Source organism: Helobdella robusta (genome assembly GCF_000326865.2).
Source record: "Helobdella robusta unplaced genomic scaffold HELROscaffold_1, whole genome shotgun sequence".
In the NCBI taxonomy this organism is placed as follows: Eukaryota; Metazoa; Annelida; class Clitellata; order Rhynchobdellida; family Glossiphoniidae; genus Helobdella; species Helobdella robusta.
This window is the reverse complement of record NW_008703570.1, coordinates 12,187,716-12,205,069: the sequence shown is the minus strand read 5'-3', so window position 1 is coordinate 12,205,069 and position 17,354 is coordinate 12,187,716. Positions and strand designations below refer to the sequence as shown.

General features: G+C 32.6%; 4 protein-coding genes across 4 annotated transcripts in view; 3 read left to right on the top strand and 1 right to left on the bottom strand.

Annotated features, from left to right (window-relative positions):
- The window catches only part of HELRODRAFT_159686 (hypothetical protein), a gene marked incomplete at both ends in the record, with an annotated part of 5,552 nt that extends 4,144 nt beyond the window's left edge, over nucleotides 1-1,408 (top strand). Inside the window, 2 exons of the mRNA XM_009011554.1 lie at nucleotides 474-643; nucleotides 1,338-1,408. Of these exons, the coding sequence (XP_009009802.1) occupies nucleotides 474-643; nucleotides 1,338-1,408 (241 nt within the window). The remainder of the gene's footprint in view (nucleotides 1-473; nucleotides 644-1,337) is intronic.
- Nucleotides 1,409-1,601: 193 nt separating this feature from the next.
- Nucleotides 1,602-2,369, top strand: HELRODRAFT_63079 (hypothetical protein; the record flags this gene model as incomplete). Its single annotated transcript, XM_009011553.1, has 2 exons — nucleotides 1,602-1,779; nucleotides 1,891-2,369. 2 exons carry the CDS (start codon nucleotides 1,602-1,604, stop codon nucleotides 2,367-2,369), a joined length of 657 nt encoding a protein of 218 aa, XP_009009801.1.
- A 1,911-nt stretch (nucleotides 2,370-4,280) lies between these two features.
- On the top strand, nucleotides 4,281-6,992 carry HELRODRAFT_188102 (hypothetical protein; the record flags this gene model as incomplete). The annotated part of the gene is made up of 6 exons (XM_009011552.1): nucleotides 4,281-4,577; nucleotides 4,657-4,684; nucleotides 5,028-5,170; nucleotides 5,275-5,404; nucleotides 6,559-6,659; nucleotides 6,894-6,992. Exons 1-6 carry the CDS (start codon nucleotides 4,290-4,292, stop codon nucleotides 6,990-6,992), a joined length of 789 nt encoding a protein of 262 aa, XP_009009800.1. The 5' UTR covers nucleotides 4,281-4,289.
- A 243-nt stretch (nucleotides 6,993-7,235) lies between these two features.
- HELRODRAFT_119961 (hypothetical protein) lies at nucleotides 7,236-17,134 on the bottom strand (the record flags this gene model as incomplete). Its single annotated transcript, XM_009011551.1, has 10 exons — nucleotides 7,236-7,274; nucleotides 14,406-14,528; nucleotides 14,666-14,803; nucleotides 15,093-15,239; nucleotides 15,361-15,474; nucleotides 15,678-15,832; nucleotides 16,030-16,143; nucleotides 16,300-16,438; nucleotides 16,507-16,645; nucleotides 16,767-17,134. Coding segments are annotated over 10 exons (1,476 nt in total), but the record flags the coding sequence as incomplete, so codon positions are not given.
- Between the last annotated feature and the right edge of the window lie 220 nt (nucleotides 17,135-17,354).

Sequence of the window (17,354 nt, the reverse complement as noted above, 5' to 3'; positions counted from 1 at the left end):
AGAAACGACGCTTGCGAAGAGTATATAAGCGCACGTCGCAAGATATTTGTGATTGGTGATATTCGTGATTAGTGATATTCGTGATTAGTGATATTCGTGATTGGTGATATTCGTGATTAGTGATATTCGTGATTAGTGATATTCGTGATTAGTGATATTCGTGATTAGTGAAATTCGTGATTTTGTGAATAGCGATTCGGTGAATTATTTAAAGCGATATTTGAATTGTTTGTTGACGTTGTCATAGCGATAGATTTTGAATGATTTAAAAGTTAATTGTTGCGTTAGTGCGAATTTACTGGAAATATACGATTAGTTGATTTCTTCTGTAAGTAAAGTTTAATAACTAATAATAGTTGATTTCTTCTGTAAATAAAGTTTAATAGCTGTTTGGAGTATTTTATTCAATCGAAGATTTGAACCCGTCGCATCGTAAACCGGTTACGACAGCGAGTATTATAACAATATAATAGTTTATTGAAAATGGCACTGGAATCAGAGAAATCGGATACTTTTCAAGTGATTCTCAACAGCATCTTCAACAATCCAGCCATGGCAGACGTTCAGTGGAACTTCACAACAAAAAATTGGGAACAGATAAGAAAAAAGTGTTCATTGTTGTTGTTTGGTTGTTTTTTGTCAGGTTGTTTGTCGTTTTTAATGTTGCTGCTTCAAAAACTATTAAAATTTTGTTTGTATTAGCTTTTGTTGTGTTTCGTTGACCCAGTGAAATGTGTTATTTTTCTAATGTTATTTTTATTGCCAAGAGGAAACTAAAAATTTTTTATTATCCATGATTTTTTTAAAAGTCAGCCTCAAACTGAGTAGCGGTAAATTGAGTGAAAAATTTGTTTTTCGGGGAACATAGATACTTACAAAAAGATATACATTGAAAATTAATTAATAATTTTTTTTATTATCAACGTTTTTGAGATAAGAATGAGATTAAAATGTTAGTTCTTTTTGAAAGATAAAGTTAATTTTTGCCTTCACACTTTACATAATTACGCAAACAAAAAACTGACTTGTTAGGAATTACTTTGCATCAAAGTATAATTAACATCCAATGAGATAATTGACTTTTAAGTAATAATTGAGTTCAAAATGATAAATTGACATCCAAAGTAATAATGGTGACGCAAAGTGATAATTGACATCCAAAGTAATAATAGTGACGCAAAGTGATTATTTACATCCAATGTTATAATTGATATGCTAAGTGAATGTTGAGACAAGGAGATTTATTAACATTTGCCTATATAAAAATGAAGGATTTGACAGGCATGTCGAGAACCTATATAAGTAAATACGTTTCTTCATATTTACAACACTTTCAGCTGAATCAAGAACGATCACCAACATTCACAACAGTCTGCGGTTTCATTTAGATTCAGTGTCAAATTCTTGAGTTTAAGGCGTGAAATAAAATTTATAAAGAGTTATTTTTCATTTAGTAAAAATATTTATAATTATCATTTCATTTTCTACTACTACTAAAAATGTCAGCCAACAAAGAAGTTAAAAACAACGTCGTTATCAGTCAATCGACTTCAAGTTCAGGCAATGAAACGGAATTGCGGCAAACAGAATTCAATGATCTTATGAACTTTTTAGACCATGAAATTGGAGATGAAAAAGTAGAACTAGAAGATGAAAACGCATTTTCAGAAGATAGCGAATTAGCAGAAATGAAAAAATTGATTGAAGAAACAAAAAAAGAAATAGAGCAAAAACAAAAAATTGGAAACCAAGTAAACAAACAATTGAACACTGTGCCAAGTAATCCGGCGATAACATTTGCAACAATTGCGACACCAAATCTTTCAACTGCAACGTCAATCGCAACCATTGCCGCTGGTTCAACTAAAATTGCTACTCCAATACCTGAAGTCATCTCTTCAGCTGCAGAAATCGATGCAAAGTCGATCTGGGTTGGAAATGTCGACTACGGAACCAGCGTTTATGAGTTGGAAGAGCATTTCAAAAACTGCGGGGCAATCGTCAGAGCCACAATTCTGCACGATAAATACAGCGGCAAGCCGAAAGGTTTTGCCTACGTTGAGTTTGTGAACGCCTGCTCTGTGGAGCTCGCACAGACTCTCAACGAGACAATCCTGCGTGGAAGACAGATAAAGATAACAGCGAAGAGGGTCAACATTCACGGACTGACAACGACCAACGGGAGATGCAGAGGAGGAGGCGAGAGAAGAAAAGCAGGAAGTGCTACAGGAAGAGGAAGAAGTCGGTATGCATATGACGTGGCAGCAGATGCCGCGAGATTTGCAACACATGCACAACATCAATTCCCAGCAGGCCGGGGTGTGGGTCGCGGAAGGTCATGGAGGACATCTCGTCACACCCCTTACTAGAAAAATGTCATGGGTTCATCCACCAAACTAACGATCGGCAATTAATTAAACCTGTAAATTACAGGATTTTATTTCTTCATTTTTAACATTGCCATTATTTTTTTCGTGAAATTTCAGCTTAAAAGCGTTATTATAGCTTTTTGTCTGAAAGCTTATTTATGACTTTTATTGACTTTATGACTTTCACGATAATGTTTATTTCTTGATTTTAACTAAAAATAAAAGACTTTTTTCTATAAATACATGAGAGTTGTAGTAATAGTGGAAATGTAGTAAAAGATTAGTAGTAGCTGTAGCAGTATTGGTGTCATTAAAATTTTAATAAATATGATAATTATTATATCATTAATTAATTAGTATATTAATTGAACCAAGCAATCGTTAATTCCTGGACCATTAAATTTAATTAATTTAAAGCACTTTTTAAAAGTTCACCAATGCTCGTCTACAGATATATTGTTGTTCAAGTAATTGATGTGAGTTAATTATCATTCAAGTATTAATTGTTAGGCTAAAACCCGATTTAAATATATTTGCACAATTCAAATTAATAACTAATTTCACTAATTTACCAAAAAAAATAACAAGTATAATAATAAATCACGTTTTTTCCTTGACAACGGAAGAAGAGTGTGTTAAAAAAAATGGTTGGTCGATTTATTGGTAAGAACAGTTATAAACTGGATTCAATTTGATCTGATAACAAAAATATCGATTGTCATTTTGGCAAATACATTGAATATTTTTGCAAAAAAATTATATTTATAAGTAATATTAACAACAAATGATTGGATGTACAGCACATATAACATTCAGATAATTCCATTCTTAATTCAATTTTAGTTTTTTTTAATTTAGGAGCATTGATGAATACAAATAAATTTCATGTAAATTTTTAGGGCAAATGTTTTTTGCAGCTTAGATAAGGGACAATTTGATTGAGTGATTGATTGTTGGTTGATTGTTTTCTTTGTTCATTCGTTCGTTCATTCATTCTTTTTGTTCCACAATCTCCGAATAAACGTTTCTAACAATTTCTGACAGCCTTTCCATAACTGGGAACACCACATTTCAACATTTTAGGAAACTCAAAACGAAAAATTGCAGAAACACGAACTGTTTAACATTTGAATGTGTTCGATGCTCAAACATTTCGCTGTACATTGCTTTGTGAAGTCCATTGTTTGTATATTCTTTTGTTTGTTTGTTCGTTCATCTACTTGTTCTTTTTTCATTTTCATCAATATTTTTATTATTTCTTTTCATCTATTCATTCATTAATTCATTTTTTAAATAACTTCAGTGTTTTATTTTTTTTTAATATTATAGTTTGTCAAGTAAATATTTGTAAATGGTGCAATAAATCATTTTCAAAAAGAAAAAAGAATGATCAAACAAAAAAAAAATTTTTAAAAATAATTAAAAGAATAATTTTAAAAATATTTAAATGAATAATTAAAAGAATAATTAAAAAATATTTCAAAAAACAATTAGAAAAATAGTTGAAAAATATCAATAAATTAAAAAAATGAACAAAAAATAATACAAAAATAATTTTATGGTCCGAAATGCAAATAAAACAGTTTTACCTGCCTTTAGAAAAAGAAATATCGGCTATAGACAATGCATAATGAATTTCGTTCCATCGAATATTTCTCGCTAATTTATGGTTTAACGATTTTTCATTGTTAGAAAAATATCTATGCAATATAGGCTGCACGTTTCCATAAATTCAACAAATGTAAGCTAATTTAGTAATATCCTAATAACTTTAAATATGATTTTTAAATGTTTGTAAAAGTAAATGAATTAATTAAAATAAAATCAACATTTTCAGTTTCAGAAACATAATTCTAAATTTTATAAAAGTTGTTTACCTAAATTTAAATGAAACCACAGTGTTATAAATTGTTTTAGACGATGAAAACAATCGGAATAATACTTTTACTCATACTTCTAGAAAAAACTTCTGCAATATTCGTTCCAGTTTTCAGTTCATTCGGTTTAAGAACGTGTACACTTGGTGCTGCTGATCTGGAGTATATCTATTCCTATGATTCGCACATCAAATGTGTGACTGCGTGTTCAGCGGTGGTCAGCTGCGTTGGCTGCTCCTACCATCGCGACACAAAAACTTGCCAGCTGTTTAAAGCGAGGTCTAAAATGGCTATAACGCATGATATCAAGGATCTCTGTGTATACTTCGAGGTTGGTTATAATAAAAATAGAAAACGAATCATTCTTTTGTCAAAACAACAATCAACAATTTGTTCAAAATTTTGATCAGAAATCAGGAAGCCAAATGAAGCACGATGGTAATTTTTTGGTTTTTATTTGAAGTTGGATATTTTGTTGATATTAAAAATAGTTACAAATCAGTATAGTCAGTTTTTAAAAATTCGCATTTCATCACATTCTAAAATGTCTTGTGAGTCAAAAGTTCAGAGATGGAATAGAAATAAAATAGGTCTACAGTTAACAATATCCGATCAAGTAATCTATCTATTCATTATTTTTACGTCCAAATGAGGCACATTTAGTATCATACTCTCGTACATGTTAATCTATTCATTTGTTAAACTGTGTTATTATATTCGTTTAAAAGGGATATCATAAAAATTGAAATTGGTTTTTAATGAGAAAAGTTTGTTGCAACAGAACTAACGGGTCAGTTCATCGGATGTTACGGAGATGGCATACCGCGGGATTTGAATGGATTTTCCATGCATTCAGGTGTCCTGACGCCGTCATTGTGCTGGAAAATTTGCATCACTGCCGGCAACACATTCTTTGGAGTGCAAGTCAGTAGAGAAAGATTGTAATTGATCAATTATTCAGCCAATTAAAATAATTCATGAAAGATTTTAATAATTATTAAGCTACTAAATAATTTTTTTAACTATAGAATTACTACGAATGTTACTGCGGTAACTCTTACGGTTTGTATGGACCTACCCCTGGCACCTGCACTTCCAAATGCACCGGTGATTCAGCTGAAATCTGTGGTGGATACTCTAAAAATTCCGTATACAGTGGTGGGTAATCAAGTTTTTTTCCAGTGATTTTCCATCAAAAATTATTTTATGGAAAATTTTTAGTAAATCTCCAAAATTCTAATAAGTAAAAGTTTATTTAGTATTGTTTTATGCATTTAGGAGATTTTTCAATTTTGTTAGTCCACTCGTAACAATGTTCGGATTATAGAAAAGTTTAATAAATTCAACTAATTCAATTTTAATAACTAGATACAATAAATTTTTATATTTGAAATGGATGAGACAAAAGCTTCAGCAATAATAACTCACTCAACGACAGTCTGCAGTAGAGGAATGTACGGAACAAACTGCAGCCTGAAATGTGGATGTAGTGATGGAGGCTTATGCATGCGACAAAATGGCACGTGTATCAAATGACTAATTGAAATTCCATCAGACTCTATTCACATTGTTTTTATTTTATTTTACATTTTAAACATTTAATTCTGGTAATTTGAAATGTTGAAACTTTTATTTATTCAATTATTTTATTTATACTTCTAGTTTTTTAGAAAAAGTGTGAACAAACACACAGCGCAATGTGAATATGCGCTAATCATGTCTGGAGTCTTTCTGTTGTATTCGAAGCCAGTCTCTGCCACATCGGTAAGTGACAGGCACCATCAACCATTACGCCATCTCATTATTTATCAATTTTTTGTTTTTATTGCTATAATTGTTACCGCTAACATGGCTGTATTAGTGTCAATTTGTCGTATGTTGTGTTAAAATTTATAAAAATATTTTCTTTCTTATGATAAAATAATTGAAGCAAACGGTAGATTTGAAAATTTTGACTTTAAAAAACAAAAATGTTTCACTTGAAGTGAAATATTGTTGATTTAAATATTCACAGTTGGCTAATTTCAAATTTTTTAATATCATCATGGTAAATTGATTGGTTATAAACTGGATTCAATTTGATCTAATGACAAAAATATCGACATCGCCAATAAGGATTATACATTGAATAATTTTGCAACGTATATGGCCTCATCCATCTTCGTATAGATGGAGTCGGTGGTTGAGACGTCTGTTGTTTGCTTTATGGCAATTACAGACTGCGAAAATGTTTTTCGGATCGCTTTTCGCCAAGAGTATGTTAATTAAATTCTATTGCCAATGTTGCTTAAGTTTCATTGTCGACCGAAAAGCTCAAGCCAATGGTAAGACGTTTACATGGTTAATAACCGAAAATGCTGCCACAAGCAAGCATGTCAAAGTGTTTGATGCAATAACTTCCAAGTGGTCACGGGTTAGACTGATCTTTTCAAAATGTTTTCAAACTGTTTTCATGAAGATGAGAAAGATTTTTCACTATGTCCACTTTTGTTTTCTCTAGACTTTACCTCTAAAACCACTCGACTCAATTTTTCGGAAGTTTCGAGACGGGTTTTGTGACCTACTTATTCACTAAGTTCGTATAATCAGTAAACACACACAGACGCAAACATGCACCTGCACACCGAACAAAAACACGCACGCGCAGTTGAAAAACCTATTGGCCAGCCAGATGAACATTAACTGGAAGAAAAAGTCTCGGGAAGAACTTGTTAGCTGGTTGCAAGCTCTGTCTCCGCTAAAATAGTTTAGCTGGTTTTTATTTACTCTCAAAAAAACGTTTTTATTTTAGATACTAATTAAAATGTTTTTAATGGTTAATTATTCCAGCCTAATTTTGTATAAATAATTTTTTATATTTTATATTTAAATGAGTATTCATAGTTCTTCACGTTTTAACTATCTCTTAATAAGTTTTTGCTAAAAAAGTTGTTGAATAATTGGTGTCTCAAATCAAACCTTCCCTATTTTTTAACAACTCAGGACTTCTCGTTAAGTGAGTGGGACGTACTTGAATGTTTCTAACAAACTTGCTTTTGCGAAAATATTGAAAATTTATTGTGATTAATAAAACTAATTTCATTTTTAGTTAGTGGCGTCTACTGGCATTTCAATTCATTAAAAAAAATTAGTAACGATTTATGTGTTTTAGTTTCATTTTAAAATAATTTCAGACTGTGTGCCTGTGGGATAAGTGCAAATGAAGTTTTTTTAATATTTTCAAATATAGTTTAAAATTTATCTGTTCATAAAAACAGTAACAATACATTAATTTTTCTAAAAAGAAAAAGCATAAAATCAATCACATAAATTTACACCGCCGAGGACTTATCGTATATTTCACTTAGTTTGAAAATGCGAAAATTATGAAGATTTTTTTCATTAACTTTGTAAATTTCAATTTGATAAAAGTTTAAAGAGCATTAATTAATTAACTAATTAACGTTTTACAACTATCTCATTAGCATTTCAAATGTTTCAGCAGCAAACACACAGCGCATGCAACTAAAGCATCACGTGGAACTCATGTGATAGGAGGGATTTCTCCGCATTCAGGCCCATTATTAAATTTTGATTTTAGCATTCTTAAATCATGTGAAAATCAATTTTATTACAGTTTTTAAAATTCTCAAATTCTAAATCTAAATTTTTTTTAACTTTTTGGACAGAAAAGAAAAAATTCTTTATAGATGGGTGACATACTCCTACTACACTGAATGTGAACTTAGTATTTACAACTTGCCTTGTTAGTTTCAACCTTCTATGCTTTGTTAGCAACAGTTCATTTTCAGTTCAGCATGAATTAAAGAAACAAAGTTTTACAATGAAAATAGAGTTCTTTATAACGAGTTCAGGTTTAAACAAAGACATAATCTCTAGCACGATGGTTTTATTTTTGTTGCGTTGTAAGGATGGAACAAACTACTTTACCACAGACACCAAACCTATATATATATATATGTACATTCGTCAGGGTTTTCATATCTCGAGTTTTCAGACAAATCGTTTATAATCATAACCAATTGGGTATACTTTATTATTTATTTTTAAAAATGGCATCAAATATTGAAAGAAATGAGAACAAAGTAATACAGAAGTTCTCTGATTTGTATCAGGTCACTGACGAATTCCTTGGTGAAGGTACTTTTGGAACAGTCAAAACATATTTCTCTGTTAACGATAAACAAGAAGTTGCCGTCAAAACGATAGCTGCAACAAATTTTAAAAAGATTTCTAAAGTTATGAAAGAGATTGAGATTCTAAGAAACTGTAAAGGAGAAGATAACATAATTCAACTCCTGAATGTTTTTGAAGAAGGCAAACTGTTCCATCTCATCTTTGAGAAAATGGATGGGAATTTGATGGAGTACTTAGAATTTAATGGTCCGTTATGTGAAATGGAAGTAACAAAAGTAATCCGATGTGTGGCAGGCTCCTTACAATATTTGCATGAACGTGGAGTGATACATAGAGACATCAAACCACAAAATATACTTTTTACAATAAACGATGCAATCAAACTGCAAAAAATAAAACTCTCGGATTTTGATTTGAGCACCAAGTGGAAAGGAATAACAGCTAGTAAAAATTTATCGTTGGCAGACCAAGTAGATGGTGAAATTCTTGCAACATCTTTAGTTGGGACGTTGAGCTATATGGCTCCAGAGGTGGCCAGTGTTTGGATTCATAAAGGTGGTCAATACGACAAAAAATGCGACATCTGGAGTTTGGGAGTAGTCATGTTTTTGTTGATATCTAGACAAGCGCCGATAGTTATGGGTAAAGCAAAAGACTGTTTTTGCACGGAACCTGAAAATGTCTTTATTTGTAACTCTTGCGTAGTTGAATTTTACAACCAAATGAAAAAATGCAATTACAACATGTCAGGTCAGGAATGGTCAACAGTATCTCAGAACGCAAAAAATCTCATCTCGAATTTGTTGGTTGTTGACCCAAAAATGAGGTTCGGGGCGGAAGATGTTCTAAAGCATTCATGGATTGATAATCATCAACATCCGCTTTTTTCTGTAAATTAATAATGTGCATTTTCAGTATTTTCGTATATTTTTTAACAATTATTTGGTTTCGTTTTCTGTTTTTCATTATTTACTTCTTCTTGTTTGATTATTTAAACTTTTAACTTTTTTATGATAATTAAGTGGATTTTATTGAAAAAATAAAAAAGTTTATCTTTTTAAAAAGTCCATATTTTAATTTAAAATAAAAACTATGTGGTACCTTTGGGTTTTAGGAGTTTGCTTAGTCGTAACACAGTCATTATTCTTATCTATATCAAATTATCAGTTTCCAATTTTTTAATTTATTTTTTAAATCGTTACCTTTGTTTTCTGCTGGAATTTCTTCTATCGAGAATTTATTGAAAAAGTTACACGAAACAACTTGTTGGCAGGTAAAAACGATTGCGCTCAACCTAAAAATTCACACCTGTCCTAAGTAGGATTGTCGTGATTCATTTATATAGCGAGGTCAAAAATATTTTATGGTCTACGTTGTTTTCAAGTGCTATAGTTCAATACCTACACTGAAAATTTGTTAGTAGTTACAATCTTGACAGTACAATTCGAATTAACCAGTTGAAATAAGTCGAATACAGTTTCAATTACAATAAAATATTTAACAAATATATTTCGTTACCCACTGCCAACATTGTTAATCTTTTGAAGTTCAAATAATAAATTTAATTTATATATTAACTTTATTGAATTTTCATTTTTGTTTAAATAATGTCCAAGCAAGCTATTCATGAGCAAGAAGCCAACTGAAAAGCCTTCCTCGATGTTTGGCGTTCCAGGCAATGTTCATCTGGACAGGATCCAAGAGATGTATGTGCGTGCGATCATCATCCGGCATGTGCTTCTCTAGGAAGGTTTTCAACTGCATGCATAATTTGGGAACTTAATTGATGACTTATTTATAAAATGGGACCAAAGGCTTAAAATCTGAAGTTACATTTGAATTATTATTATTTATTCCATCATTTACTTTAAGTTTATAAACAAATGTATACTTAAGAAACAGTGTAAAATGAATAAAACTATATTCTGCAAAACACGTCTTAATCACTGCACAATATCGTCACAAACTAGGCAAGATAGTCTAGTAGCGTGTGGTGGTGCTGCTTTTGCAAATGATGTTTGAGTGGCGTGGCTATTGCAAGAAAGCTTTCACATCGATGTAAAGATTATTCATCGGTGAATTATTTTGTAATGCCATAGTTCTATAAAAAAGCACAAAATACTGTTCACTCGCCTCATCGTAATGTTCCTCGGTGTATAAATGGTCTGCTATAGATTTCAATATTGATTTCAGTGCCTCTTGGTCACCCTGCAATCTGTGTGTGTGTTTGCGTTCTGGTTGCTACTTTTAACAGAAGTAACCAATTTAAATATCGTATAGTTCTTCTTACGATTTTTTCAAACTATATCATAAAACTTAATTTACCTGTTGAGAAAATTGAAAATGAAATAAACTTTTCTCAGAAATGACTGATTTTGTAGTAAGTTGAAAACAACTAGCTGGGAGTTTTTAAAAGAATTGCGTAACAGAAAAATTTTTAGTTGTAAAAAATTTTACGTCGTGTTACTTGGAAATTGGCGTTGTTTTGAATTGGTGACAGTTCTCGTAACATCATAAAAAAACAACTGCCCCAACCACAGCATTAATAAACCTCTTATTTATCAGATCCCAGTTGTTTCTGACAAAATCCCACTCCACATCCACCATTGAAGGACTGTTTTCAACGTTACTGAGAACTGCAAGCAGTTCATCATCGTTGAACGAGTCCAAGGACAATTCTAACAAACTGGTGGTTGGTTGTGATTCATTCAAAGTGATTCAAACGTTAATTATAAAACATCTATATTAAAAAACCACTACTCACACGCACGCACACACACAAGCACACGCACATACATTCACAGACAAACATACACCCATATGGCATATCATTAACAATTTCATAGTTTACTGCAAGATTGTATGTTTAAAATCTGGAAAACATGAAAATAAATTGAATAAAAGGTTTAACAACGTCATAGAACAATTCACCGCTACATCTATTTGCAAAAAACTTTCAACAAACCACCACCAACTTGACAACATCAGTCACCACACAGCGTCAACGCCACTGACATACATACATACGTTCTGAATCTCGATTCATTCTTGGTGAAACTGAGGGCCGACAACATAGTTTCCCTCTTGGATGTTGAAGTGTTGGCTGCATTCATCACGTAGTCCCATTCTTTCTGTCCTCCGTATCTCACCGCGTAACTATAAATCGTTGGCTCTACGTTTGGTGTCAATCTGGTTTACATGGAATCAAATGTTTTTCCAAAATTTTTATTAAAATTAAAAACAAAATTCTGATTAGGAGAAATGTATCAATTTTGTTTCCGCCAATACCACAATAAAACCATCGTTAGATTCATTTTTGTGAAACCACCATCAAGATATTCATCCTGGACATCAACACACAACACAATCCTCATCAATCACCACCCGCACCACCACAACTAACGTCTTTGACCCATCAACGACCATCTGGAACGTCTGCCTCACCCAGTTCACGTACTCTGGAATTTCCACTTTGACGGCGAATGAAATCATCCTTCTACTTAGAAATCTGCCAGTCGTTTCAGAGAAAATGAACTAAAAAATGGCTCAATTTAATATGATTATACCATGCCAGCTATGCAAATTTCTAACTTTGTATGGAAGTTTCCGACCTCTGCCCAGCCCAGCTTAACCAAAAGTGGTGTCATCATCTTCTTTATGACATTCTTTGCGTATTATTGTTTTTTAAACATTTTCAAATTTGATTTTTCTAAATTTTTTGTATAAATATTTACATTATTACTTTTGTGAAATTAATCCAGACCCATTGAATAGCGTTTTCAAGCAACATTTTAAAACTTTATTCGTACATTATACGCAAATCTAGCATGCGATTGGAAGAAATCTTTTGCAATACACAGAAATCCAAGCGAGTCACACACACGCACGCATTGCACGTGACATATTGAGGCACATTAGCGTTTGAAATCGGTCACTGCAACAGTGGAGCCTGCTACTTGGACCACTACACCGGTATGATGGTCTAATGGTTAACCTGGTGCAGTTTCGCAGTAACCGGGTTTGAATATGACGAAAAGATCCCCGCCTATCACGTGCTTCGTGTGTGATGCGTCGTTTAGCATGTATTCATAGACGATGTCTGTGCGCTTTGTTGAATCCTCTGAACTTTGGAAGAGAGTAATTGACCTTTAACCGTTTTATTTGACCTATACACCGTCCCACCGCCAAAATTACCAATGTTTCTTAAATTAAACTTTTAGTATTTTCAATTATTCAAAAAAAATACTATATTATTATAAATTATATTTTTGAGCATTCATTTAAAACGTTTTCTCAAATTTCGCCGTAGAAGTAATAAAAAAACCTTTAAGATGTGGTAGTGAGGATGTCCTGAGTATAGGTTCACAATGACCTTCAACTTATTCAGCGCAATCATCCAGGGAAAGGGGTTCTCTTCCTCCTCGATGTAGAGTAGAAGGTTGAAGGCTTTGTCCAGTGTCACATGTCCAGAGCTGTGAAGTGATTATGGAAATGATGATGGATAGGACGAGACAGCTAAATCATTAATTACGCATAAAATTGATATTGGCCTATGGTTTCCATTTTATAACTTTTCGATAGTGAATCATACAACACAGTCATTGCACTTTCTGTTTAAGATGAGGATGATGATGACTATAGTGAGAATATTAAAGATGTTTTTGAAAAAAGAACGTGATTGAGATGACTAAAAAGAAATTTAATAAAACATAATCGATAATTTTTAAGATAAAAATTCACGACACTAATAAAACGAATAACAGCGATTATGATGACTTTGACGAGAATATGAATATAAAAAATGATGACCTGACTAGAAAAAATATATCATCTGTCAAGTTGCCTCTGTCTGTTGGACTGAAAACCTAAAATTGATGGCGGTGAAGATAATGGTGCTGGTAATTATGGTGACGATGGTGAACCTAATTATCATCAATGTGATGATGACGATGATGATGACGATGAAAGTTGAAATAGACGAAACTGTACCGTATAAGGCTCTCGGGTTTTTATGTTAGCAATCAGGGTTGCGGTTGCGTGCTTTAAAAAATTGTCTTTTAATAATTTGCTTAGAACTGAAACTTTTAACTACATTAACCTAAACCTTAATTGTTATTTTCTAAATTCTTTAGTTACCATAATGAAGAGAAGTAAATTATTACCGTGTGATCCTTTTTAAGCTGGTCAATTATGTTTTTCCAGCCTTCTTCGCCATAATGCACCCTGTAGAATCCTTTTAAAATTTTGTCCTTAACAATATTGACGAAAGAATAACAATAGATTGATATGAGCTGTCTTGACTATTTGATAGATTAATTCATTTGTTCATAGTCAAAACGCATCATCATCATCTTCGTCAACAACAACAACATAATCATCATCATCCTCATCACCATCTTCATAATTTCACCTGTCATGTTGGAGTTCGCTTTCAGCCATTCAACGTTCTCGGGCAGGTCAAATTGTGCTGCGGAACCAAATGGACGAGTGAGTAAATGTGTCATTGAACAATCGAAGGAACGAACGAATGAATGAATAAACAAATGATTAAATTATTATTATTATGTGTTCGCCTTATCTCTAAATGTGACTACGCATAGGCAAACGTACAATCAACCGTAATTGTGGTTACGATCACCTCCACAAACATCTTCACCATCACCAGCAATTTCTCTTCCTCACCACAACTCACCTGTCTTGTTCTTCATGATGACAACTGAAGCAACAGACGGATCTCTGCTAGTGTAGTACGCCAGGGGTATGAGCCACGTGTAATTTCTGAAAAGCCATGCTCGAATGATTCCAAAGTGTCACAGGCACGTATGATGATTTGAGCGTATTTTATGTATGGAACATTAAAATTATGGTAAGCACACAAAATTTGAAAATTCTCACAACTGCTTTTTTCTACTCTTAATGATAATTAAATGAAAAGTCTCAAAGGTTGAGGATTTACTGGTACAAACTTGAACTTTGAACTTTCAATTTGGTAATCCCTCATCGTCAAATGATCGATGACGACAAATCTCTCCTGATGACATGTAACGTGACGTCCATCTCTAATGACGGTGACCAGGGGCAAACCTATTTGATGCGTCCACGTCTCCATCATTTCCGGCACGTTAATGGAGTGACCGTCAGTTGGCTGGGTTTCGGGTGAAAATGTCAAAATTTTGAAAAATTTTTATACTCTCTGTCAAAATACAAAACGCAAGCTTATTAAAAATCTGTGAGGACAAAACAAAACAACGTGTAATGACAAAAATTACGTAAAGTTTTTACGACCTGCTTAGAAAATGCTAGCCACAGATTATTTCTGTTAGATGTAGCAAACATGTGCTTAACGAGATAGTCATGGATGGCTTTGTTGAAAACATCAGTACCTATCACATTTTCTAACATTTGAAATAATGAGGCAGCCTATGAATAAAATAAAAATTTTTTTATTTTCAAAGTTGTAATTCGTTCCAAATTTTTAAAAATTCATCGTAAATTTTTGAATTTATCACCATCAATTTTGTCATAAAGTTTATTCATCAAACTACACTCCTTTATATAATTATATTCATTGCTATTTTAAATCTACTTTGAAATGTAACAATTTTTTTAATTTTTTTTGACAAATGGTGCCGCATCTTTCAAAACGCCAAACGATATCCCATGGAGTTTATTCTAAACAAGTTTCGGAAAATCAGCGTAATAGCATCACAACGTTGCAAATTTTGTAGAAAGCTTTCTTCTCAAAGACATTTAAGTTTCTTGGATCGGTCACAGGATTAACTACTGAATAAGAAGAAGAGTCGAAGGAGTTTTCCGCCATGGCAGATGCCACCACGTCAAATGAAAATGCTTCCGCCTGTAACAAAAATAACCTGACTAATCGATTTAATGATAAATTTAGAGCAACTTTTCAAAAATATTTAAAATATTTTGTTAAAAAAATTGTTATCTATAAGAAATGTTACAGCAAAACTGACCGTAGGCCATTCCGGAATGATTTCTTTAAACACACCGAACACGACATATGTGATGAATCCTTCGTTTAACAACAAATCGTCCCACCATTCCAACATTACCAGGTTACCAAACCACTAAAATAATTCATGTTTGAACGTACATTTTTAAACTTTATTTTTCTATGCATTCGTAATATAAATAATTATTTTTCTGAATAACATTTTTAAAATCTCGTAAAAACTTTTAGACTAAATTGTATATGCTGGTATAACATACGATTAGTATCAGCGGTTTAATGATAGGCGTAACAGTAACAACTCGACGAGATATTACTTACTTGGTGAGCAACTTCGCGGGCCACTAAGGAAACAAGATAACTTTTTTCCTGGTCCGATTTCTCATCTTCATTGAAGAATATATAATTTGAGTGATACGTTATCAGACCGCGACTGCCCAAACCATCTGTATACATTTCAGGAAGGGCTATGGTGTCTGTGGAATGATTGTGTGGACGTTTCTTTGATGCGGGAAGGTCGTTTGATTCATGTATTTTTCAAAATGTATGTTGGAATTAATTTAGATTTTTATAAATATTTATTTCAATAAACGTTTTAATACGATGATAAATTTAATTTGTGACTACACGAAATGTAAACTTGGAACAGTTAATGAAAACGTATAAAAGCGACCCAGTTTTTCGTAAAGATATGACATCCCAAAGAGTTTTTCAAAATAATGAAGCGATCTAATGGTTGTATTAAGGGCAAGATCCATTTCTTTGAAAGTGTCTGGTTGCGTGTAGACTGAAATCTGAAAAGTTAGAAATGAAAAACAAATGTGAAAAAATATTTAATTAATAAGAAAAATAAATTGCAAAAAAAGAACAATTTGAAACAAATTAATATTTAAACAAATTTCATTACTCCTACAATATTTCCAACAACACACACCCATCCTACTAACATTAACTCCACTTTTAATCATTTGAGATTTGGAGGAAAAGTCGCAGACGACAAAGGCCAGCATGTACGTACTCATCTTCCGAGTTGCTACAAAGCTGTCACACGTTTCTGTGCCGGTTGTTATCCACGATGAATTCTGAATAGGAAATTTTTATTTTCAACAATTCATCAGAAACGTAATTCTTTCAAGTTAGGCTAACAGACCAATTTTGTGTTAAATAACGAGATGTAGTCATTTGGTCTGATGATGTAAAATTTGAAGGTGGCCTTCATGTGAGGTTCATCAAAACATGGAAATGCTGATCTTGCTTCAGTTGGTTGAAACTGTGTGGCAGATAAATATCTGCAGTATCTCATCATTCAAATTATAACTTACGTAGATGATATGATTATGTGGATAACTTTTAATAGCGAAAAAAAAATACAAAAACAGAACGAGAAGAGTAAAACAGGCAACAGCGGACCTCACGACATTATTTTTCTTGTTCGTGTAGGAACTTTTGTAAAACCCCAACATATCATCTCTTAAAACTCCACTAAACGATACATTGATGACGACGGTGTCATGCTTCATTATGGAAGTATCTAGCTTTATCTGCAACTGCTCCAGGTTTTCGTAAATTTTACAATTTGTTACCGTCAACTTACTTCTTGGTACTGTTACGCTAACATTGGAGATTGAAAGATTTTTTGCGTGCATGATGATGTAGTCAGTCTCTTCACTCGCTACCACCTCAATATTTGACCAACCGCTGAAAGTGAAGTTTTTAAAATCTGGATGAATGAGAACACTGTAGGTGTCGGGAATCAAACTTTGTGGCAATCTCACATCATTCCAACGATACTCAGGTTTTTTTAAGGTACGGCATCTTGTATTGACATGGTCGGTGTCTTTCTGAGCCAAAGCAGTGATCGAGAAAACTGCAAATAAGTTGGTAAAAGTTGTAACAACTATTTGAACTGCTTTCATTTGGTCTGCGTGTATACGTCTGGATGTTTGTAAAAACTTCTATTAAAAGTTCCTGGTAAACGATGATTCAATATTTTTTTAG